General features: G+C 38.3%; 1 protein-coding gene across 1 annotated transcript; it reads left to right on the top strand.

The window, feature by feature from the left end:
- The first annotated feature begins 684 nt into the window (after positions 1–684).
- Positions 685–25,018, top strand: loxl4 (lysyl oxidase-like 4). Its single transcript, XM_004077381.5, has 15 exons — positions 685–806; positions 1,587–1,922; positions 2,874–3,181; positions 3,262–3,476; positions 9,634–9,672; positions 9,927–10,140; positions 10,711–10,888; positions 18,072–18,226; positions 18,307–18,474; positions 18,649–18,811; positions 18,891–19,134; positions 19,748–19,863; positions 20,006–20,142; positions 22,272–22,383; positions 22,460–25,018. Exons 2-15 carry the CDS (start codon positions 1,604–1,606, stop codon positions 22,528–22,530), a joined length of 2,439 nt encoding a protein of 812 aa, XP_004077429.1. The 5' UTR covers positions 685–806; positions 1,587–1,603; the 3' UTR covers positions 22,531–25,018.
- The last annotated feature ends 1,907 nt before the right edge of the window (positions 25,019–26,925 follow it).

The following is a 26,925-nucleotide window of genomic DNA, read 5'->3' as shown; positions in this document are numbered from 1 at the left end:
ATTTCTCTTGAAATGATTTTGTACACCAACACGTAACATTCTCCCGAGCAGGGGTGGTAATATATATTCCCATCAGTTACATTTACCATGACTACTGCAAAGCTAAGCCTATTTTAGAACTGGTGGTTTGTGGCCGTCCCTCTAAGGAAATATCTACCCTGTGGTATAGGGAGCTTCTTTAAGACACTTGGAACTTGTAGTTTAAAACTATTCTGGACGCAAAGTCCTTCCTGTTGGTTACGTTCAAACACACACGTTCCCCCTAAAGTTGCATAAAGCTCCAAGGGGCACAGTTGTGCAACACATCTTTAGCCTATCAGGGGAGAGAGGCGTGAAGTAGCTTACTTTTGTGAGAATAAATGAATAAAAAAACACGTTTTAATTGAATGTGTTTCATAAGATTATGAATTTTTTGGGATTTTGGCTAAAACATTCCAAAATCAACTTAGAAATATAGTGGTCAAATTCTGAATAATAATCTTCAAAGATTTACAAGTATCAGCTTTTTTTTTTAAATGAACATTTCATCTATACTTAATTAAACATTAAACTATTCATGGAAAGCAACCTTTGGACTTTTTACACACAGTTTGATTATTATTTTTGTATCAAAAGTCACTTTAGCATTTCAACCAAACCTAAAGAAAGACACAAAGAGGAGGGAGGCAATGAAGGAGGCAGGGAGGGATAAATGGAGAAGGAGGGAAGAGGGGAGGATTGACTAAGAGTAGCTTTTAGACACGCTCCACGCAGTCATACTCCCTTTGCAACTGACGTTCACTTCTGCAATAATTGCTGCCTGACAGGTGAGGGAATTTTCACCTTGCTTACTTTTCTCAGACTTCAAATGTTTTTTGGGATTTCCTTTTATGCATTCAATCTATTCAGTTTCCTTCTGATTTAGATGAAATTATAAGAATAGCAGGTGTTTTTAGGGAGGAAGCAGGATGCTTGAGAAAAGTGGACATCCTTTCACTTCCAAAATACTTTTTTTGTTCTTTTTCTATATTATGCATAAAGACATTTATGTATAAATACTTGCATCTTCTATCATCTAATACAAAAAAGTATGTTTTTTCTTAGACTTACTGGTTTGTAGTAGGTTTTAACATGAAATGACAAACAAATATGTCAAATAACTGTTGTCCTCTAGCCTGTTGTAAGTTTTTTTAATTCACCTGTTGAAACATGCATTATATATTTTTGCTAGTTAGTTTGCTTTCAGGGATGTTTGTTCACTTATATTGCATCCCTGAAGTGTTACTGCTCTGTCTGTAATTAGATGCCTATGTTTGACAAGAGGGGAAAGAATGAAAGGGATGTGGTGTAGCTGCAGCACTGTCAGATCAAAGCCTCGACTGATGTCAAATTCCAACTCTCACTTTGGAGTATTGTCAACAGCTGAGTTATGGCAAACTCATTTCCAAACACATATTTAGAAGGAGACTGTTTCATTTTTGTCTAGATGATGGTTTATCATTAAAATCAAAACATCTTTAAGGTTTAAATATTTTATTAATTTTCTTGTTTGACTTAAATGATTATAAGTTCAAACAAGAAAAAAAAAGTCATATCTTTTTCTGCAGAACTTCCCTGCTCTACGATGACCCGCATCCTCTGCTTGGGCCTCTGCCTCCCCGTCCTCGTGCTGCTGTCCCTCACGTGCCCGGCACGTGCTGACCCTCCACGCGCCGTGTCCTCTCTGCGCAGGACGGCTCGCGCCCCAGCTGCAAAGGTGCGTTTAGCGGGCAATTTCGCGCATGAGCCGTACGAAGGGCGCGTGGAGGTGCTGCACAACAACACTTGGGGAACCGTCTGCGACGATGAAGTGGACATCAAGCTGGCTAATGTTGTCTGCCGAGAGCTGGGGTACCAGGGAGGTGTCACGTGGGCCCACAGCGCCAAGTTTGGGGAAGGGACAGGTGAGAGTATTATCTGTCTAAGACGCATGCGCCTTGCACTGGGGTGACCATGCACCCAAAAGTAGCAGTACATTTTACAAAAAACTACTTATATGTTTAAAGAAGTAAATGTAACTTGTTCCTACCCATTTCAACAAATTGTTTTTTTTTTAAATAAGATAATTAAAATTAAAATAAATAATTAAAAATAATTACCTGATGACTTGGCCAAAGTAGATGAATAGTTATCAAAATGTCCCTTTGATTCTGTCCTTAATTTAATTAAATAATAGGCTATGACAATACCAAAATTCACCTATTGAGGGCAGTAGCTGCAAAAAAGCATCTCTCCAAAAGCCACTGTAGAAAAGAAATGCTTGAATAAATTATTGTATAAATTAAAAATCTAATTATAATAAAAAAGCATTTATTTTGTAATGTTTTGAACCCAAAAATAATCAGATGTGTCAGCGTCGTCTTTCTGGTCGTTGTCTGGGCCCATAGTCATGTCCATAGTTTCTTTAAAAGACCATCAATTTAAACATCCCAAAGTAAAAATCATCTTAAAGCCACTAAAGTCAAATGTTGAGTTGTAGCTCCACACCCACTCTAACAGGACAGCAGTTAGCATACTGTGAAGAGACACTTGTGTAAGAATCATGACAATTTGCTTTCTGGACTTGTTCAACACTTTCTATGGTTTATGGTCATTCTTTACTGCTGCTTTTAAATCCAAATTAAAGAGGCTGTGGAGTGGATTTAGGGAGCAGGATCTCTTGGGTCCTGTCCTCTTGTAAAATACACTGTATATTGCTAAACACTATGCTAAGGTGCAACTCTAAATCTGCTGGCCCATAAATGTCAAGTGTTCTGCGTTGATGACCTGATTCTAGTGTAGATGCACTGTCCAGACTGTCTATTGAACAATCAATTCAAACCGTGAATGACGCTTTGAATTTCCCTTTCTAAAAGGTCCTATATGGATGGATAACGTGCGTTGCGATGGCTCAGAGAAATCCCTGAAGGACTGCAAACACAATGGATGGGGGGTGAATGACTGTAAACACTCTGAAGATTTAGGGGTGGTGTGCACCACACAGCGTAGGCTTGATCTGACACCCCCCATCAGGGGGTATACTACTGCTGCTAGGCCTCATGGCAATACCTCACCTCAGTGGGGTGGCCATGTGGCAACCCAGAGGCATCCAGGGTATGGATACTATGGAAACGGACATGAATATGAGATCCCCAGACTCCAAAGACCTCATCACCATTATCAGGTAACGTAAGACATCGGCTCAATTTCTTTGTAATATTCGGAAAGAAACTGAATTGCACATGTTGTGTGCCTCATTTGAAGCGTCACAGTAAGGTGCAGATCGAAGAGGTCCGTCTACGCCCCATCCTTATGGCTACTAAGGGGAAGGCCCTGATCGCAGAGGGGGCAGTAGAGGTGAAACATGCTGGCAGATGGAGGCAAGTTTGTGACAAAGGCTGGAGTCTAAACAGCAGCCGGGTTGTGTGCGGGATGCTTGGCTTTCCAGAAGCTACTCAGCACAATGTCAAAATGTACAAGTGAGTATAGCTCCACTAAACTCTTTACGACCTCAAGATGTAATATACTGGGTTCCTTCTGCTGTTAAAAATGTTTAAAACTCTGAAGAATGAAAACAAAGCTGTAGTGTCCTATATAAAAGAACCTGGAGTAAAAGGCTTTCTGTGGGCTTATCTTTCTCCCCCAGCCACTTTTTCCGTGTGTCCCCCTTCACACACCCCTTTTTCATCATCACAATGATGATAAAGGGTTCCCTGTCCCCTCTCTGCTGCCCTTTCTCTGCACTTTTCTCTTAGCAAATCACCTCTGCACACCTCATTGGCTTTCTCTTTTTCTTTTCCCTCCCTCTCCTTTTGATGCTATCTGCAGTGCGCTGCTTTAAAAAAAAAAAAAGAGCAGCACTTTTATGCCCATGCTGAGGTGTAATATCACTGCTGATTGGGCTTTAACGTTCCCATCAATACCATGTGTGAGACTGGGGTAGCTATTTGAGGGTGGAAAAGGATCTGCATGGAGTTACTTTTCCTGTTCACAGTGAAGCTTATTTAGGCAAAATATAGCTACATTTTTTTGCTAACTGTACTCCAACATCATTACATGAAGCAGGCTGCCACTCTTTGTGCATACACTTATTCTGCTAATGTGCAATTTACTTGAACTTTTTAATGCTTGTAATTTAGAATTCACATAACTAATTTATTTAACACAAATTGAGTTCAGTGGATTTAACAAAACATTTCTATATACAGAACTAAATGTAGTTATGATGACATCTTATTTCTTTAATTCATATTTTTAATTAAAAAGGTGAAAAAGCAACTTTTTATAAATAAGTAAAGTAAACAAATATTACATCCTACCTTTTAATTCAATTAAATATAGCAAATGTTGTTGGGCTGGGTTAAAATACTGATTTAGTATAAGTAAATCAATCATTACAGACACAAATCTTTTATCAATTACACAAATTAAATATTTCTTTATGGTAATTCTTGCAAGGAACTGTTTTAAGTCAGTTTTTAATGTTGGAAATTATAATTCTTTTAAATTAAAAGTCCTATTAAGTTTAGTTACCAAAAAACAACATGTTTTTTGACTTGAAAAATTTGAAACAAATTGAAACAAAAGGAAATTCTGAAATAAATTAAATGATGAAATTGTGAATGAAAATCAAATCGTTTTTCAGTTTTTTTCCAATCATGTCCAGCCTTGGTTGCTGTCTGTGTATTAATCGTGTGACTCAAATTCTGTTATGTTTATTGGATAAGCTTGTCTGAAGTCCCTTTTTTTGGGTTGAAGCATGCTGTTTCAGCTCCTGTCTCTTCCTTCAAGGTTTTCTGATATGCCACCTTCAGGCTTTATGAGGTCTTTCTGCTTCTTGAAGGGCCTTATGTGTTTTCTTTTTTTTTTGCAAATAGCCAAGGAATGGAAAGATGTATAAAGACCAAAGAACATGTTTTCTAGTAACAGCTTATGTATTACAATTTGCAGATTTTGCAATATGAGACATAAAAATGACCAGCTTCTAAAAGTAAATGAAGCCAATAGCATCTCCAAATTTGGAACCCATGTCATAAAAAGAGTTGTTAAGTAGCCAGAGAAATGTTTTTAAGTGGTTTAAAATGGCAAAAGCGCTTCCTTACTTTAAACTTCAATTCCTTCAAGCTTCCAATACTCGGATCGTTGTCCAAAACTCATACTTCATACAACCCCACTTGAGTAGGAACAAAACGCTGCAGTGGGTTGCCTTTGAATTCCTCCTCGCCACAGATACACTTTCCCCTGCACGGAAATAGAGAAAGCCTCTAGGAGACGACTCTTTAAAGCCACAACACGACCACATATTAGTGGATAATTACTCAGCTTTTAAAAGATGGAGTGTTGGATCATATTTTGGAGGGAAACCCACTGGATTTAGCTCCTGGAAAGCTGCTAAGGGGATTCATGGTTTCGCCGTACCTTCTTCCTCTTGGCGACAGTTAACGTGACTCAACTGGCACGAGACCGCAGCATCTCTGTAGGGTGGGTGCTAAACGCCTCATGCTTTCAAAAGGTTTGGCACAGCTAAAGGGCAACAGAGTTTTTTTCTAATCATATTCACTTTTCTAACTTGTTTTGGGTTTGCCAAAATGCCAAATTCGCTTAAAACCTATATGATAGGAATGATGTGGAGGTTTAACAAGCTCCTGCTAGAGCCAGGACTCATCCAGCACCAAATGTATTAAAAGGAAGTCAGAAGAAGCTGCTGTTGCACAGTCAGGCTTGACTCCTGCGATTCCTGAGTAGGATCATTTATTATTACAGCCTCCCCGCATTGCGGCTGTGATGCTCTTCACTTTTGTGCTCGACCTTTGGTCTCTGCGTTGACTTGACAGCAAAGATGCTAAAAACTGTTGATTGCAAGTGAAAGTCAAGTTTTGAGATACTCAACAGCTGCTCACACACAGCTGCTGTTGGCTGGAGTTATGAGTTAAAGGCCTGCAGGGAATCTGCTCATTACTGTTTTTACTGCTTCTTGGGTCAAGTAAAGGAGCTTAAATAATAGTAGTTTTTTGCAAAGCCATAAAAAGGTGGTAAACACTGTTTTTCTAAGCGAACTTAGATATTTTTGGCAAAATGTTTGCCATTACGTTGAAATGTTTCATTGAGGGTGTGTAAATTACCAGGCTTTGGCACAGACGTGGCCATGACTTGGCCTTTGCATGACCTGGTGTTTCACTGAGGTCTAAGCACGATTCTAGTCTGAACCAAAAAGATGTGGTTGTATAAAGATTAGATCACATTTTCTTTCTCTACTGACTTCAGACTGGTTCCATGAGTGCACGTTTTCCGCTATCTCCTCTTTCTATGCTTTATGTGAATATGATTTGAAAATAGGAAAAAGAGTAATATTATTAGAATATTTATCCACAGTTTTAAAACATCTGGCTCCAAAGCTGTTTGTTAATTCATTAATGTAATGTTTTTTTCATGTTACCATATGGTCCCTCTTTCTTCTGCTTCTTCTTCCCGTCTCTCAGCCTGTTCTTCGAAATCAGACACTGCCATTTCTCGCAGCTGTCTGTGTGTCTTGGCTGAAACTCTGAAGATGCTGTAATTACAACTTGGTCAGGAGTGGAGCTTTTCATGGTTTCTGCTGAGGGTGAAAAAAAACACACCGCCAATTACAGCTGTGTGTGTGTGTCACACTGAAGCAGAGCAGGCAGAAAAGATGCTGGAAGGTGAAAGGAGATAAAGGGAATGGAGAAAAAGAATAGAATCGGCAGATATTTGATTAAAAACTTTGATTAAATGGATGGAAATCTAGAAAAATAGTTGTTAGGCAGTGTCATGGCTACACATCTGGGATCATAACTGAGCTGAGTTGGTGATAATTTTTTAAATTCATCGGCAATTTATGTTTTATCGCTTGTTGAATGGGGTTTAATATAGCTGTAATTCAGTCAAATGAGAGACCTGAGGGTTTCATTTACAGCCTGCGCAGTAGTCCCACTGCCTTCTGAAGAGGGTTATTGGTTAGCTGGTTTGTCTGTGGTGAGGCTGCAAACGAGTCAGATGAATTTATTTTTTTTTCTCCATGGGAAAATGTGTATGTGCAGGGTTTTTCTTGTTAGGATCGACTGACAAATATTAAGTATTTTAAGCGTAATCCAAGAGTTAAAACATTAAACCGCCTACATTGAGCCAGACACAATGCCCTCTAAATATTCCTTAATGCACATTTTTATCACATCCCGTGCTTGATAGAGTTTGAAAATGTGGAAATTGAAGCAGTTTAAACATCTGGAACCCCATTTTACAAATTTTAGTAATACAAAGCCTGTGTTTGGTGGATTTGGAGATTTGTGCTTCAAATTGGCCTGAAAATTACCCAGTTTAAGACTTGCATTCCAAAAATAACCTCCACAAAGTACCAATTGCTTCAATGAAAGCACTTTTCAAAAACTGGAAAACAATTTTTGCCTCGGTTGTATTTCTAGCTTAAGAGCCAAATGTGTCAATGCTCAGTTCTTTACTTAGAGCATCAGGAAACGCGTTATTATATGATCCTGGAAAGTGCACAATCAGCAGTCCATGACTTCATGCAAACCATCAACATAGCATTATGTCTCTGACAGCGAGTCTCTTGATTCCAACATCCTCAGTTTGTTTTCAAGCTTTGAGCTTTACAGGAATGTCTGGAGTTTCCTGTTAGAAGTACAAATATTGACCTTCTGTTGCTGTCACACTAAAAATGTAGATTTGTGTTTGTTTGAAAGTGAATGAAATCAGTGTTTTAAACCTGCAAATCTAGGTTTGCACCAATTAACCAGTCCAGCAAACAAGATTTTTCTCACAGTTTTGACTTTTGTTTAAATCTTTGAAGTGTGTAAATGAGCTTGTGTAAATGTTAGTTTGCTTGTGGTGCTTCTATGAGTTTTAAATCCTACTGATGTTATTGTTTGGGAAGAAATATGTCTTTTCCAGTGCTTTGAAATGGGCTGACATGGCATGTGTGACATGCTATTTTACCACTGTGTGTTTTCCAAGAGAACAAAGGGGTTTGCTCTTCACAAGTGAGCCAGTTTAGCTGCTACTGTTTGGTTCCAGTGTCGAGTTGTGGTTTGTATAACTTTCATGGAGAAAAGCTACTTTCCCTGCAGACTTCTCTGTTGTTGCATGACAGCAGCTTGTTGGGTTGCATCTGGCATTCGAGTTTAGAAATATTATTTGTTCATTTACTTTTTCCTCTTTTATTCGTGTCTACATCTGTTTTATTGAAACACACAATCCCAATGCCTTTATGCATAAGTTCCTTGCAATAAATACATGTGAGGGATGGCATTTTATTCAGGACATCATTGATTAGATTGGTGCACTCTAGAACAAACATTTCCCCTGTAGGCTAATGAAATGCACTTGCTGCATAGTAAAACTATATTATTAAGGCTGCAGACATTGCGCATTTATTTAATAATAATGGATTGGATTTATCTGCGCTTTTTAAGATGCTCATAGCTCTAACATGTCCATTATTCATTCACTCCTCATTCATGCTTGGTGATGGTAGCTACTGATGTATCCACAGCTGCTCTGGGGCTGACGGACAGGGGCGTGGCTGCCAGTTCGTGGCTACGGCCCCTCTGACCATCACCGGGACATTTATACGCATTCACACGCCAGTGGAGCAACCCTGGAGGCAGGGAGGGGGTAGTGTCTTGCCCAAGAACACAACAGCAGTTGACTGGGGGGATCAAACGGCCAATTCTGTGATCATTGAATTACCTGCACAACCACCTGAGCCACTGTCGCCCATTTTTTTTCAATATGCACAATACCCATTGTTTTAATAAAAAACGATACATAAGGAAATCTGCAAATTTTTATTTAGAAAACTACTCAGATGAATTTCTTTTTTTTTAACATGTTCTTGTTGTCTTTTATGATGATGGAGAAAAACGATTTGTATTACATTTCTGAGTATTTCTTTATTCAAATCATTATAAGTGGTAAATGGCATATACATATATTACCCTTTATTACCTTCTTACAAGGGCCAAAATGCTTTACAGTCCCATTCACCCACGCACACACATATTCATACACTGATGGCGGCTCAGCTGTAGAACACTGATGCCAATATTGGATAGCTCCACAGCTCCAATATTGCTCGCCATTTTTGTCGCATCGGTAATGTTAGGTTCGGGTTTGTGATGGGCTGTAAGCTAGCAGGAGAGTCTGTAAACAGAGAACTCTCAGCAATGGGAAGGGGAATGTGGGCGGGCTTACTTTGCAGTTTATCCACAGTTCCATCCATATCTCAGAAATGAATTTCTAATGAACTCTTGCCGCTCTGCAGAAACTATGTCCTAGAAAATGATCCAGGTTTTTTAAGTTTTGGCTAAAGACGACATAATCATAAATAAAAGACCGCTGGGAACTCTTTTACAATAGATCACAAGATGATCTGAGCAGGTCTTTAAAGCTGGCAATGAGAGATATTCTCATTTTGGTTGAATACACACAGCTGTCAGGCCTTTTTGATCATCATTGCAATGGTGAGTATGTTGGCAGGTCTGGTACCAGTTGCTGTTCAAGTTTGTATTGTAAAAGATCAAATCTATACTAGATTTTATTTAAGACAAATAGACTGAAGAAAGCATCATGTTTACCATTTGTTTATTTGCTGTCTTACAGGAAGATTTGGGATTCCAAGGTTAAAGATCCAACCACAAGGTAATACGATACCCTGAAATAACTCATGTGTTGAAAAAAAATGTATGTTTCAAATTTGATGAACCAAATTTCCACAATGGTAAAAAATATTATCTCGATTATTTAAAAAAATATATATATATAAACTTAAATAAAGCGTAAATATTTTTTCTGAATTTATGATTTTTCCTTCTTGTGGAAAAATATTGAAAAAACATTTGAGACTTAACACTTTAGAAATACATGAACCACTTACTTTGTTTTTTTTTCTCTAGATTAAGTTACATGGCAAAAAAGAAGGGATTTTGGATGGAAAAAGTTCACTGTCTTGGTACAGAGAACAGCTTGTCCGAGTGCCACGCTCAACTGTCAATCCCCCGGAGTCCCACCCCATGTAAGAACGGAAGACACGCTGTGGTCAAGTGTTTACCAGGACCACAGTTTGCTCGCATCTCTTCTGGAAGACCACAAGCTCCTTATCCAGTGGTGGTAAGATGTGTGAAATTCAGTCTATAAAAAGTTTGTTTTTAATCATGTTTTATGTGTTTCCACACATTTCTTTGTCTAATCACATCCTTAATTCCAATTATGACAGAATATCCAAGCACTGCCAGATCTGAGGTCATAGATAAATGGGTCAAAGGCTGATGTAAAGAAACATATTCTAAAGGTTTAAATGTATGGGTCTTTGTAAAAAAAAGAGAGAGTTTTGGACATACTGGAAGCTGTTGCAGGATAGTAACATACAGTTAGCACTGATGATGTGGGAAGGCATCAGAGCCCACTGATAAAGGGGCACTACCCAAAAGTGCCAATTTCTTCAGCAGAAACATTTGTTACGGTCGGTCCGCCTCCTGGAGGTCAGAAGTCAATTCAGAAACTCAGAATCTAGCAGTGCTTAAAAATTAGCCGCAGCAGACAAACAATCATAAACATGCCTCTTATGAAAGGGTTTTATGTTAAGAACATTGCATGCCTTTTTGTACTTGTGATGTTAAACATAGGTTAAAACAGTTTGTGTGTGAAATGAACTTTTCCAATCTCCACTGCCCTGTACAGCCCGTGCGTCTGAAGGCAGGCCCCAGACTGGGAGAGGGGCGCGTGGAAGTGCTCCGAAATGGAAAATGGGGGACCATTGTGGATCACCTGTGGGACCGGACCGCAGCCAGTGTAGTTTGCAGGGAGCTGGGCTTTGGTACGGCCAAGGATGCCCTTCAGGGAGCCTTTATGGGTCAAGGTGAGAAACAGCAGCATTTTTCAAAGCTCGGGCTTTTGAAATTCAGGGAAACTTCACATTTCATTAAGTTGTTTAAGTCTGCAGTCAGGTTGTTTGAAAATGTTTATTATGCATCACGGTATGCCTGGGAAGACAGAAAGACTTTTGCTTATCTTTTAGTTATCGCAGACGGCGCACCCGTCTGCCCTGACTGATTAGATAATGTGCAGGCATGTGTGTTTGTCTTTCTGTCTGTGTATGTTGCCTTGTGATCTGCAAACGTGTTGATTGCAGTATTTCCAGCTGTGATTGTGTAAGCACGGTGCCAGCACTACCAGCTGCCCAAACAACATACACACACCCCGACACACACGCACACACACCAAATGAAAGTACTATAAGCCGCGATGGTTTACTTTGGCATTTGTTAACAAAAGCCTGGGACATGATCGCTTTCTAAACTAACGAGAGTGAAACCCATTTTTTTTCCTTCTCCAGTTTTAAACGTCCAAATTCGGTGTCACACACTTTAATTTGGGATCCAGCTGCACCAGCGGTCTCCCCACCCTGAGGAGATGTGAGATAGAACAGCTCCTGATCCCTCAGGCTGGGTGTAGTCTCACAGCATGTTGAAAGAGATGAAATGTGGTTAGATCTTTTTTTTTTTGCTGCTTTAGCAGTTTATAAAATCAAAAGAAGCATATTTTAGATGTTATGGATTCGACATTCTAACGGTCACCTTTTAGTTGGATGTCTGTCTGTTGTTTCGAGTTTGTTCTTGCAGATGAAAATTGAATTGAGTTGGCCTTTTTGAGAGAGCATTTTAACGTTGTTCTGAAACGTTGTCATCTGGGTTTGATCAGCAAATTTTCAAGCAGGGTTCAAGTGTTCAATTAGTCAGAAGGGACAAAAAGGATTTAAACTTCTAAACAGGTTTCCTCTGATGTGACCATAAAGCTACATCTGTGCATGTGCTCCAGTCAAACCAGTCTGCATGATTCATGGTGGTAGATACCATAAAACCAGCCTCAGACTTTAACATCATGACATTGTTCAACAGACTTAAATGGGTTTAGCAAACAGCAGTTTTACAACCCTCACATTTACTCCATTTCAAGACCTGTGGTATTTAGTTGTGCTTATAGAAATGTAGGCTTCCCTTGTGTTGTTTCATAAGTTTGTGCTTTTTACTGCAGTAAATAGCTGCCTTTAATAACCGCACATGAGTGAGTGAAGGAATTTTTCTGGGAACGGGAACAGATTGTGCATTTTGTGGTGTCAACTGCATTTATTTTCAGCTGATGACTAAGAAAACCGTGTGCAGGTGAATTTGTTTTTACTTTAAAAAAAACTTTTTCTGTTATGGAACCATCCTGGATAAATGAATCGTTACAGATTTACTTTTTAGTCGCTAATATACCACCTAAAATTAGCTGAGGTGCTTCTCTTAAAGCAGGAGCACCTCAGGGGTCTTTACTAGGCCCACTTTGGTGGGGAGGAATGCCTGGTTTCATTATCCTTTCTGTAATTAAATGATATAGAACTACTTCATTCTGTATTAATATATATTCTTTGTACTTTACTGTATTTTTTAAATAAAATTCTAATTATTACAATTTTTAATAATTCATGTTATTAATGGAAAAGAAACCTGTTGTTTACGTAAAAATTTGTTTTCGAGAAAAATATTTATTTTTTTATTAGCAGCATCATTGTAATGCTTGAGTAAAATACTGCTAATAAAGTTTTCCATACAAGACATTTTGGAGTCCTGCACAAACATGTAAAAAAGCAGTATAAGTAAATAATATTTTCAGACTTAATTCTCTTTTCATAAAAACGAAATAATATCAAATGAAAATATTCTTACCTTTTTTTGTGGTAGCTCTATTATTTAAGACAGAAAATGCTATGTGAAGACATTAGGCTTCATTTACATTAGTTAGTTTTTCAGACGTGGCATCTTTTCAAATGAAGAAAAATCAAATGGAAAACGTAGATAACGGCAAAGAAGAACAGATGTTTCTTTTAAACGTGTGTGTTCTGTCAGCTCTGTCGATCTTTCTTTTTGGTCTCTCCCATTAACCCTTGTGCTATCTTAGATGACCCCACCCTTGCATTGACGTGTTCTCCCTACCATGACAAAGGTGGATAAAGGTGGAATGATCTCATGTAATCCATGGACACCAGTGAGGTTCACAAATCATTGAAGAAAAAATGTTCAGCGCACTGTCTAGTGGGTCTAGATGACCCAACTCCCAAAGTTAAAGTGCCTTTGATATCACAAGGGTTACACAATTTTCCCTCTTTCTGAATGTTGAATGATGGGTGAGGTCGACAGTTTATGTTGTCCTGCTCCTTTTTATGACCTTCAGGATGAGTCATCATCGTGTTCTTTGAGTTTTTTTGGAGCAATCGTTCTGTTTTAATTGTTATTGTACCATCTAAAGAATGAAGAATTCTACTAAAGAATACTACTGTTTATGCAGACTTCATTGCTCAAAGGTACTCAATACCAGAATATAAGTTGTTTTGAAATCATAATAAAAAGATTTTGATTAAGTAGAAAATGAGAAGATTTTACATTATACAATGAAACTGTACCTAAAGTATCAATACTTAAAATAAATAATAAAAAAAGAAATGACCAATTACCTATCAATTATGTCGGAACTTTTCACTCACAGGACCAGCATCCGCACCTGGATACTTAATGCATAAGACATAGATGTTTATCTGAAAAGAGGAACAAACAACTAAACAGTAGAAAAACATTTAAAAACATGAACACTTGTAAATTCTCTTCCACAGAAACAATGAAGGAAAAATGAAGCTACAAAAAGATAAAAGCCTTGAAACTGATCTGTTGATTGGTTTATTTTTGCTGTGAATGCAATCTTTTCATTGTGCAAGTCAATAGTCTATATGTTTCATCTTTTACACTGGAAATCTTGAAAATAAGTATAATTTATACAATTCAGTTCAATTTTATTTATATGCCAATATTAAAACCCAGTTGTTTCAACTGGCTTTACTAATTACACAAAACTTGAAATCAGTTATAAAATAAAAGAGCTGATTACTAAACTAAACTAAACTAAGCAAAGTTAAACTGGGCATTCCTGCCCTAGACCCTCCTAAAAAAATGAGGAATCTCAGGGATGAAAGAGGGATCCTCTCCCAGGACGGACAGATTATGTACCAGGACTGATAACGAAAGATTTGTGTATCTAACTCTACATTTCAACATTTAAAAATAGCATTTCCTGCAAAAAAATAAAAACAAGTTCAAGCGCCAGAGTTATTCAAGCTTCTTTGAAATTGTAATACATTATACATTACTTGTTTATGCTTTTTAAAGTAATATCCTTAATTTGGACTTTTGTTGTCTCACAACTGAAATGTGTCACATGATCTATGTATGAATTTAATTTGTAACATGAAATCTGAAATGTAAAATGTACCAGAGAGCATTTCACATTTAAATGAGAAATGATATGGTTTAAAATAGACCACTAAGTAAAGACCAATAAAAGCAGGGTAAAATTACAATACTTCTCAGTCTGTAATAACAAGAAAGAGTGTTGGGAACTATGAAACCTCACAATGTCAGGGAAATTTAAACCAAAAAATTCACAAAAATCAAACTCCAGTAAGGCATAACAGGCTCTTTACCTATGTTGTGCCCTTCAATGATTAGATTCAAACTCATAAAACACTGCTGACTCTGCATGAAGAAAATCAAGACAATACACTTAGGTGCCTGCAATGCATGCAGGGATTTATAGACTCATAGCAGTGGCTCCCTAATGTATGTATTATCTGTCATGTCAAGTTTTTTTTTTTTTTTTTTTTGCTTTTTCTCTGGTGACACAGGAATTTTTTCCAAAACTTCAGACAGGTTGATGAAACCGTCAAGAAATACATTTGACCAATAAAGTTGATCCTAAACAGGATCAAAGGTAGTTATGATCACCTCTAAGTCTTTAAACATCACATGATCTACTGTTTTGATTCAGGAAAACAGATAGAAAAATGTTTTGTCCCTATAAATTGGGTAAGTTTAGAGTAAAATTGGTTCCAGTCTTAACTTGTCCCAAAAAGCAAAACAAACAAACAAATCACCCACTTGATATTGTTTTTGCTGAACTTTATAAAACTGACCAAGTCCCTATTTTACATCTATTTTTGCCCACTTTATAAAGGTATACATGCAAAGAAGGAGTAATTCTGGTGGTAAATTCAGAGATCCAACAGTGTGGTCATGCTTTCTTCGCCTCAGCTGCTGAGTTTTATGACCAACCTTCCTCCACAAACACAAAGAAACCACCCAAATGCTGACTTGTCTTCGTCTTTGAAAACTGTGTTTATATGAAAACATGAGTTCTGCCAAGTTCAGGATCAGTTCTTTTGAGTTATGCCAGCCCTCCTTTATCTCAAACAGCCAGACCCACCGACACAATTCTCTGAAATTAGCTTGAGTGCAGCAGGCAGAGGAATATTGATCTAACTGACAATGACTTTGAAATGATGCTATACCATAAACAAAATCTACAGGTAGATTAAAAAAGTTTTGAGCCCCCCCTCCCCCAAAAAAAGGAAAAAGAAAAGTTATTTGTTACCCATCATCATTTTTAAATTTAAAATACAGTAACTTATTTTGATTTTTGAAATAGGCAAAAAAAAACTTAAGGTACAGGTTTTTATTTGTAACTTTATATATACATTATATATATTACTTTAGTTTAATAAATATTTTTATTATTCGATCTTTTCTGGAAAGTTTTATTATGAGAGGTGTTTGTATTTGGTGATAAAATATCAAGTTGAAACATTTAATCCTATTGAAAAATTCATCTAAAATGTCAAATGTTTGATAAAAGAGAATTACAACATTACCTTTAATTATCACTTTAAATTAGATTCAAAACATAATGGCATGATTTAAAAAAACCCTCAGAAATTGGCATCAAAAACATCGTAACACATGATATGGCCAATAGAATGAACTTGAGTTTTACTTTGGCAACACATTTATATGTATCCATAGCTTGAAATAATTGAATAAAATCTCAATAGAAAAAAAGGTACTAAGAAAAGGTGCAAAACATTTATAAAATTCCATTTATATCATACTTGTATGTAGATCATTCATCTAGTGATTTTGACAGTATCTGTCCATCACTGCTTTAAGCTGCACAAAGGGGATCTACTTGCATGAGTGCTGGCATGAAGTAAGGCAAGTGCAGAATCCTTTTTCTTTCAGATTTATGCAAAAACACAGAGTACAGCAATCTTCTATCTCGCATTTACAGATAGACTTCACGCCGCTTGCCTTTCAAAACCCTCTTCTAACTTCCTTTCTTATTTATGGCGGCAGTTGGGCAAACACATTCACTAAGGCATGTCATTGTTCATGTGCTTGTTCTTATAAACACAGACTTTACTTTACAGACTTTGAAAAAAAACCTCAGTAATAGCTTTTTCAGAAAACAAACATTCTGAACATAGTATTTATTTATTTTTACACAAACTGGTCCAACTGCAAATGAGATAACTCAAAAAAGCTGTTTCTATATTATCGATTTAGTCATCAGTCTCAAACAGCAGCAAACTACAAAAAGAAGTGGATTGTCTCTGATGATGCAGTTGACTGCAAAGGATTGTGGGAAGCCCATCAGACAGAACCTCTAGTTTTTAATCAGGTTTTGGTTTTTGCACGTATGCATTTACCTCTATACGTTCAGGGCACGTACAGATCACTGGAATAAGTGTCACCTTTAAAACTTGTAATTTTAAGCTTGGAGTTTTGAAATCTCTCAGACAAAGAAAAAATGATTTTGATGATGGTTGGCTTTTAGCAACAATACAGCCTAAGGCGGACATGTTTGTTCTGAAACTCAGGTAATTGTTGCACTTCTCAAAGGTAGGACCTGATTGGGCCTAAAGGAAGGGCCCCTGAGCAAAAACACTACTTACACTTCAGTGAGAGAGTTTCCCGAACAATCGGTGCTATTCTGAACAAGAATGTTTGATCTCTTAGTAATTCAACTTTACATTTATTTATAAATTGGCTGCACTTTTATGCCTTGTAATTTCTCATAAAAATGTTTTTTTACAGTCACTTTCAAACATTTAGTGCCGAAGTTTGTGGTTTGATAATTTAGAAAGTCGATGTCAGGAAGATTGAAAGAACCAACTATCAGTGAGTTAAATTACAGGGACAATGTTTCTATTTCCTCTTTGACCAACATTGTTATTTCACTGAGTCAAAGAACATGTGCACTGGTAGAGCTCTGAATACAGACCCTCATGTCTGTTTGTATTTTTGTGTATATAAAGTGTGTGTGGCAGGGTTTGTGGCATTTATTTTTGACCAACATTTTATCCAATGGGTTTGCCCTGATAAGTTAAACAGGGAATTCAGATCTACCCTGAAGATGGTTGTGGGAATGGTGGAGTTTTGCCCTTTTGATACATATAAACCAACTCGTGGTGACCATTATGGCAGCAGGCCTACAATCTAGTAAAACCAAAACAGAGATGAATTGGGTTGAGCTGACTCTTGGTGCTTACCGTCTTTACGTCCTCCGCTAGATTTGACTGTCTCCCACAGTCAGTGTGGTTTGGACTGTTTGTTTGAACCCTGCTACATTTCCACATTTGCTTTTTGCAGCTTTTGTTTTAGCAAAACAACAAAACCAGAGTTTGCTGGTGATTATGTCAGAGGATGTTTGTGCGGACTAACTTTGAAGGCTTTTTCATCTCTTATGTTGTTTAGAGATAATCAGGGTTTAAGCGTCGCTGACATAGAATTGGCCTTGTCTGTTCGGTCAGGGTGGACTGTATACAATGTTGTTACTGGGGTGCCCGAGACAACAGAATGGCGGTAATGATGTGAGACAGATGCCCAAAGTAGATGGCTTTGCTGCTGCTTTTTGCTTTGCAGGAGCATTCTGTCAAGGAAGATTGAAACTTTTTGTTGCTGATTTGATTCTGTTGGAGTGAAAGCTCCCGTGAAAAGAACACAGAGCCTTTTTGTTGGATAAAATCTTCTTATGGTGTCTGGCTTTGTCCACAGTGGGTGGCTCCAGACAGGCACAAGAACTTTTTCACCTTAGTTTTTACCCCCGCTCTTTATGTTTCCATACCTTTCTGCCTTTAAGTGCCGACGGTCTTACAGCATGTCTTTGTGCATTTTTAGGTACTGGACCTATACACATGAACTCAGTGCAGTGCATGGGGTCTGAGCGCTCCATCCTGGACTGCTACTTCCAAGAGGTCCAACCATGGACATTTAAACACACCCAAGATGCATCAGTACGCTGCAATATCCCAAAAACTGGCACAGAGAAGACGGTAAAAAAGCCCCCTATCGATCATAATTTCTTTACTAGAACTCAATGATAACACAAAAGAATAAACAAATGGATCTTCAGGTGCGGCTCAGTGGAGGAAGAGTCCCATCAGAAGGTCGTGTGGAGGTCCTAATGGAGGTTGGAGGTCGAAAACGCTGGGGATCGGTCTGTAGTGAAAACTGGAGCATCAATGAAGCCATGGTGGTGTGCCGACAGCTCGGTTTGGGCTTTGCTGCTAATGCTCATCAGGTAACAAGCTTCCTGACAAAACAGTTAGTTTTTTTAAATCATGAACCCACCGTTTCTTTTTTAAAGTACAAAGTGATTTTGCCTTCATTTGGATGTATATTGTCATTTCTTATAAATTTGCTAAAATCCTCTCAGTGTTTAAATTATTGATGAGAGAATAAAATGTCCTAACAGGAAACGTGGTACTGGCCTGGTAACGCAAATGCGAGTGATGTGATTCTCAGTGGAACTCACTGCGTGGGCACAGAGTTGTCTATTCAGCAGTGCCGCCGCAATAGCTACGTCCACTGTCCTCGTGGAGGCGGAGCAAAGGCTGCAGGAGTCAGCTGTTCAGACAGTACGTTGAACCATCTTTCTGCTGTTTCATCTTCTTTCCCTTTGAATTTTCCTAACATCTCCTGTTATACCCCTCTCAGCGGCTCCGGATCTAGTTGTGGATGCTCAGCTGGTTCAAGAGACAGCCTACCTGGAAGACCGACCTCTTCACCTGCTGACCTGTGCCAATGAAGAGAACTGTCTGTCGTCATCTGCTGCAAGGATGAACTGGCCGTATGGCCATCGGCGTTTGCTGCGCTTCTCCTCCCGCATCATGAACCTGGGTCGGTCCGACTTCAGACCCAAAGCATCGAAAGATAGCTGGACGTGGCACCAGTGCCACAGGTAGAGCATCCATACTGTTGGTGAAGTGTTGATATATTTCCTGTATCCTGGGTTTTGTGCTTCTTACATGTGTGGATGGTGTTATGTTATAGTCTGCTGTTGGATCTGGTTTGTCAGAGGCTGCCAGTCATGACTAAATTACATTAAGTGTAATCATGTTTTAGTTGCTTAATTGCTGGAATTAAGAAAATATGGAAAACACTGGAGTGCTAAGGTTAGGATGTAATTCAGAGATGAGACATAATGTTTCCTAGAAAAACCTAAAACAGTTTTTGCTTTCTGTGAATACTAATCTGAGAGTTAACATGTCTGCCTCCCCAGTTCTGGTTTGGTACAAAGGACAGGGTAGCCACGGCAGTAAAGTCTACCTCAGTTTATTATAGGATATCAGAACTCAAGATGTGAATGTCAAAGCCCTCCATTCACTTAGAACGAGTACACAGCTAACCCTCGCTGATGCTAAAACAAACCCTTGTGAGAGGTGTTATGGTGACACCCATGTTTGGGGGTGAGGTCATAGGGATATGAGTCATAGGGAGCCAGTGTTCGGCCAGTGAAAAAAGCCCACACTCAGCACACACACTTACCTGGTCTTTCCCCTTTGGCGTCCCAGACACTACCACAGCATCGAGGTGTTCACGCACTACGACCTGCTGACTCTGAATGGCACCAGGGTTGCAGAGGGACACAAGGCCAGTTTCTGTCTCGAGGACACATACTGCCCTGATGGTAATGCTGAGCAGTAATCCTTTCATCTTTCCAATTACTTTATTAATACATAGTTTCTAAATCAGAAAAGAATGACGCATACATACTATAAGATGTGAAGGATTGAATAAACTTTGATGTTTTGGTTGTGCGCTTGTATAAGGACTCCACAAGAGGTTTTCCTGCTACAATATGGGAGATCAAGGAATCTCTGTGGGGTGCTGGGACACCTACCGCCATGATATCGACTGTCAGTGGGTGGATGTCACGGATGTTCGTCCAGGTGACTACATCTTTCAGGTAAGTCATTTTTAAAACTTATTCCATTTCTTCAGGGTAGACTCGAACAGACCCATAAACCATTGTTAGCCTTTCGTTTAGTTAAAGTCCCTCTCCAATCAGCTTTTGATCTTTTGTAAAAGCGTTCCCAGTGGTCTTTTATTATGATTATGTCTTTTTTGGCCAAAATCCAAAAATCATATGTCGTTTTGTAGGATAGTTTCTGCAGAAGAACAGTTTTATTAGAAATTTACCTGTGAGTTGTGGTTGGAACTGTTGGGATGGAGTTAGCACAGCTCCTTCCCATCATCCATTTGTTTTTTTTTCTTCATCTATGTCCTCTATCGTGAGAAAAATACCACAAGAACATATTTAAAACACCAAAAACACAATTTTCATTGGAGTTGGTCTTTAACATTCAAATTTTTACGTGTAATCTTTACAAAAAATGAAATTGAAATTCAAAAGATTAGTTAGTTATTGGCGTTACTCGGGGTCCATAAATGGCCAGACACTCTTTGTTATTAACACCCTAATCAGTTTTTTTGATTTACCCATAAATGATACGTCACACAAAGCCATGAGCCGTTTGCATGTACTTTCAGCAGGACTCAGACGCTCAATTATAAAGTGGTGTCAAATAGAGTCATAAAGATGGAAGGAATGACAGGGGAGAGTAAAAATTGAGTTATAGAAAGAAACAGAAAGACCTGCTGGAGGTGAAAGGGTCAGTGTCTTCTTCTGAAATGTGAAGCCAGAAGAAATGAAAAGAAAAGGAATGAAGCAGTTTTTCTTCAGGGCCACAGAAATCTTAAAACAAAAACAGCTTCACTGCAGCTGAACCATCTACCGTATGTGTTACCTCATCAAAAAAAGTGTAGACAATGACTGTCCTTTATGGAAACGTTTAGCTGGCCTGCCCTTGAACCACCTCCAGCTAATGAAACTCCAATTAATCTAAATTAACTATTGCTCCCTTTAGTCAAACAGCATCTAGTATCCCTTCCATTAGGAACAGCTAATTTACCAGCAAGAAATTCCTGCTCTATTTTTATCTTTATATCCACTTTTCCCTGAACTCTGTATTTTGCCACCGAGCAGCCCTCAGCATACTCGCATTCAATGCTGTAATTTACACAAAGAAACTTACAGACAGTTTTGCACGTTCGCTTTGTTTTAAAAGTTTTCTCTCTTTTTGTGGCGATCGCCTCTTTTCTTTCCAAAGTTTGTAACCTGTATTTAAAGTGGGTGTTTCAGTTTACAGAGCAGCTATTAAAGTAAGTGGGTTCTCAGTGTTATCACCAGGCTAGATTAGGAGAACGGTTGTATCAGCACCTCTGGAAATGACATACTTTCAGTATGTTTAGTGTGCACTCAGAGAAACGCTGATTTCGGACATTTTAAACATAGCTGTACATTAAATCTATCAAAACAAGTTTTTTTTTGTTGTTGTTTTTTTTCCTCTGTAAAGCTTAAACCTGACATTATACTACAACAAAGTTCCATGGGGCCATGGTTAAAAGGAAAAAAGCGTGTTTTACGTGGGTAGAAATGACTTTGTGACATTTTTGGACGTGTTGTAAAAATATTTTTGCCATGGGTTTGACTTAAGTGCATACCACAGTTTTTTTTTTTTTTTTTTTTTCTATGTGTACCAACATCGTGGAAGGTTTTGAGTTTGGATTCTCAGCTCCAGACAAATTGAACATTTTGATCCACTCCAATCATCTTTTCAGTTATTGAAAAAGCGTTCCCAGTGGACTTTATATAATGATTATGCAGAAAGAAATCATTTTATTTATATTAATATGTTATCAGAAAAATACCACAAGAACATTTTAAAAACACCAAAAACTTTGAGAAAGATGAGTTTAACACTGAATTTATCTTTGCAAAAGTCAATCCATATGGCAAACTCATTCAGTCAGTTGTTTTATAGATGAAAAGCAGATTGACTATTAAAACAGTAGCTTGTGTGAGTGCTGTTTAATTGCAGCCCCTCACACATTTTACATGCTGCTGCTGCCCGGTTCTCACTTTTCAGTGAGCAAAAGAGCAAAATATTCACAAACTTGGTGGAGTGATAAAACATTTGGTCAGAGATGAGCACAGCTCATAAAAGTTTAATGCATGATGCTGATATCTTGCAGGTGGAAGTCAACCCTTCTTTGGACATGGCTGAATCCGACTTTATGAACAATGTCATGAGATGTCGATGCAAGTATGACGGCCACAGAGTTTACATGTATAGTTGTCATGCAGGTGAGCATTTCTTTCTTTTTTTTGCGCTCTTAATTCTACGATCCTCTAAAAAACATGTTTGTTTTTCTCTCTTCAGGTGATGCTTACAGTGCAGAGGTTGAAGACCTGTTTGAGCATCAGAGACAAATCACCAACAATTTCGTGTAGACTGTTCATTTAGATGGCCCCACAGTGGGAAGCAATGTCCGTTCGGGGGGGGCTGTGTGCAACACTCCAGCCTCCTTGGACCTTGAAACCCACAATGAAAGAAGATGCTACGGTCAAAATATGAAGAAGCACGTCGCATCCCTGCATCAACCAACAAAGGATCTCTAACCTCAAGTCAAAAACCTTACATCAGTAAGAGTGGAATAGCTGCCTCTTGGTTTGTTTCTACGCCATAATAAGAAGTTTCAAAATGTAGATTAGAACATTTGAGATTCTGAATGTAGATGATCGATATTCCTCACAAAATATTGAAATAAAAAACAATGCCACTGTAGCACAAGTAGCAGGTGATCTACAGACATTCAGAGAAAATGTAACATAAATGGGTTTATTGGCATCTTTTTTCCATTTTTTCCCTTTTTCTTTATAGATTCAGTAAGAATTATTGTGCTTAGACTAAATTATTGTTGAATATGACTGAAATACTGGTGCTTTTTGCCAATACTGTACTTTATGACATAGACCTCACTACGTTTTAAGTTAACCGGGGTGTACAGGACGTTTTAGATTTAGGTTTTCTTTTATTACTGCATTGGTTTAAACAAAAGAACGTAGTCATGCTTTGCATTTATAATACACAGGAGGGCAGTTTGTTTCTATGGAAATAAGCACTTTATCTTTAAACAACAGTATTCAACTTTGACCCCTCCTATTCTGTTTTGATTAGCTATCAAAATCGACTTAACTAACACTAATGTCTAACTTTACGTTTTTTGTTTTTTTTAACAATAATGTTCACAGTAAGCATTCCTACTTTTAGGTGTTACATTAGATGATTTTATTGTGTTTTTCCAACCAGGAAGGTGAAATGTAAGCCTCATGTTTCATGCTAAAATGTACTATTTATGTTGTATTTTAAAACTTTATTTATTCATGGATTTCACATTAAGCATATTTTGTAGTTTCATAAGATTAGATTTGTTTTTATTTTTCAGGCATAGCAAAACAAAGGGGGAAAAGTGAGTTCATGCAGTTCTTAGAAAACATTGTATTCCATGATTCAGAGGAATCAGTTTGAATTTTTTTTTTTTTACTTTTGTCATTAGGAAAGCTGTAACTGTGCAGCTTTTTCTCTTCCAGCCTCTTTCATGAGATGGAAAAGTGGTCTGACAAAACCACAGTGCTGTGGTAGACAGGCAGGCTGGGTTTTTGGGGCATATAAAAAGCCTTTTAATTATGTCTGTATGGTTAGACTAAAGATTACGGTTTAGATTAATGCTTAAACACGGGCTTTATAAAGTAACACCATTGGAACTGTTACTCATGGAATGGTGGAAAGGGCAAAAATCTGGATCTCTATCTTTATAGAACGACAAGAGATTCTCTCTTTCTGAGTTTTGACAGTGGGAGACAGTATCTGACGGACGAGTAGTTTCTCTACAAAAGCTGCCATTTTATAGGCAGCCCTTTCGAGTGAGACTGTCCAACAAAAAAGAAAAATTGGGAGAAAAAAAACACACTCCTCTGTTCACATTTCAACTCAATATAAAGAGTGACCTTGTTTTTATGCAAGCTAAGACTTATAAAAATGTACTGTAACTCGCAACACTTTGCTGAATAGGGAGGTTTCATCAAACTAGACTTCATTAATTGAACCATGGAACATGTGATGATGAAGTTGCCTTAGCCTTTGTGTACGTGATGTGTTTGGCTTCTCATCCTAATGAAGCTGTGGCTGTTACATGGCTTTTGAAGGGACGTTTTCCAGAACCTGTCACTGAAAAAGACAGTTTTAGCCTTTTTTTCCCCATCATAAGGTTTTTTATTACTTTTTTGTGCTTTACAATTAACTTTTTCAAGTGTGGATATTTCCAAACAGTCAGCACAGTTGTTGTTGATCGTTTGAGTCAGAATTCTTCCAAATTATTATTTCTGTTGCTTTGTTCTACTCTTAAATTGGTTTATAAACTATACCATGGTCTGCTGTATGTTACCATAACATTGTTTGGCAATCCATTGCTCTAGTTGGTTCATATTCTTTGTTATAGTGTATAAGATCCTATGCAATGAGCATAGCACTTTTATTGTTTTCTAAGGCCAGTTTTGCTTTCAGAGCTGAGTATGAAAAAGTGACACGTAACTGCAGTCAATATTCATAAGAAAAGCTGTGCTCAGGGATTTTGACCTCATCTAAATATTTAAAGATAATACACTCCATGTGATGTGATTTAGTTTGCTTTTAGCTGTGATGACACAAAACAAACTGCTGCCATGTGAACTGTCAGCAATCCTACAACAAGTAATCTGTACCCTGGATTTTTTTTTTTTCACAGGTAAAATTTAAAGCGCGCATGTGATGTGCTTTTGTTTGTTTTTGCCCTGAGGGGAAGTTCAGATAACTGTGGATACACACTGGCTGAGTCAGAGTCAAAACACAATCCATTCACTCATCATTACTGTGAATCAATAAACCTTCATCTAACACTAAGCCTTCATTTTCTTTCCCCGTCTTGATGTTAATGCTCGACACCAAACAATAATTGATCAAAAAGTATCCTATAAACTGCAATTGTCATCTTTAGATAGTAAATGCTTTGTTGAACATTGATCTGATGGGACACTGAGACCACCTTTCTACACAGGGGTGCTGAATGCCAGACTGTCAGGGGAGGTTTCCTTAGCTCTGGGAAATGCACAGACTGCAGCTGGAAATAAAAAAAAAGGAAAGTTTTGCATTTATAAGGATGCCCCTTTGAGTTGATTCAAAGGAAGACTGAATTTACCCAAAAACTGGTTACACCTCCGCCTGTAGCCTCAGGTGTTCCTAAGAACCTTTGGGAATAACCGATGCAAAGACAAACTTTTTCAAGCTGTTAGATGTGCTTGAAATAAATCCTCTGTAAATACAACCTGTCCTGGGAACTGAGAAATCACTTAACTAGTCTAGAAACAAAAATACACAGACCAAGCCCAAATGTAACGCCTGAACTCAAGCGCATTGGGTCTGCTAGAACTGGGTGGAGTAATCAGCAATGAAAGAAAAAAAAAAATTCAACAAAAGTACGATTTGATCACAGCTGACAAATCCACCCAGAAAATAAACAGCGAAGTGGTCACTGGCTGGGATAAAAGTGCTACTGGACAAACAGGAAAGAATACATGAAAGCAGAGTACCTGGGTTCATCAAGTGCACTAACACGTGTTCTGCATCCTTTCATTTACTTTAAGCACAGTCTATTCCTGTTAACATCTGTGTGCCTTTCACCAGGGGGGGGGGGGGTTTCAGTCAACCAGATAGAAGTGTGAGTGTACCTGCTAGTCTGTCTGGGTTTTGTGTTGAACTGCTTATCTGAGCATACCCCGTCCCTCAACCCGTAACTGGTGAGATAGGCTCCAGCCTGCTCCACAGGTGTACGCACGGAGCACGGATGGAAGAATGAATCTTCTATTCAAAATTCTAGCTAAACAGGAATCCATTGATTCTGGAAGCGATTCCAACTTGGAAGAGATCAGAACGATAGGCTCCTATGGCACACACTTGCATCTAAAAATAGTTTTCAAAGAATGTGATTTTGTCAGACTTTGATTACATCTCAGGACGCACATCTGAAAATCCAAGCATACCCGTGTGCTGTGTTGAGGTGAATCCAACCAAAAAGAGAAAGGCTTCTGAAGACTGCACGTTCATGACCACGCAGTTCTCATTTTATCCTCACGGTTTTTGCTTTCTGTGTGCAGGACCATGTTTTTATGTAGAAGGCCCCCTGCCACCCCACCCTTAGTCGATGGGGACCACAGACAGTTCCACAATGGAGACTGTGTGTGCTGTGTGAAAGACAGACCTGTCCATACAAGCTGCACCCCCCCTTTAAAATACTTTCACAGGCCCATGTGCAAAATGTCATAACAAACGTCTGCCATCATCCCCTATGGAGGCTGCGTTCTGTGCACCTCTGACGATGAGGGATTTGGATCAACCTTTAAATTTTAAAAAGCCTTTTGTGTTTCCCTGAAGGGCACATGGGAGCATTTTGTCCCAAAGTGACTCATTTATTTATCACGCATTGTGAGATGAGCCTCTGCTCCTAGAACCTAAACAAATGATGTCTAGAGCTTTCTCCTGCTTATAATTGATTTGCTCTTACTCGTGGCTGTAAGTAGGAGATGCCTCCTTGAATAATTGTTTTCTGTTGATGGAAAAACACATTTTGAGACATGCTCTGTGTTCATGCCAACCTCGCTGTGAAGACAGATAGGCAGTGTTACAAAGTGACTTACAAAGGCGGAGAAAGTGCTTGCTAATGCCTTTTCTTGCTGAAGGTGCTCGAGAAATTTCAACTAGTCATCCATGCACGTATGCACTGTTTGAGCAAAACGTGTAAATTAATTTGTCTG

The sequence above is a fragment of the Oryzias latipes genome, chromosome 15 (genome assembly GCF_053564925.1).
Source record: "Oryzias latipes strain Hd-rR chromosome 15, Olatipes_Hd-rR_3.1".
NCBI classification, from domain to species: Eukaryota; Metazoa; Chordata; class Actinopteri; order Beloniformes; family Adrianichthyidae; genus Oryzias; species Oryzias latipes.
Note: the sequence above shows the minus strand (reverse complement) of the source record. Positions and strands in the feature narration are given on the sequence as shown.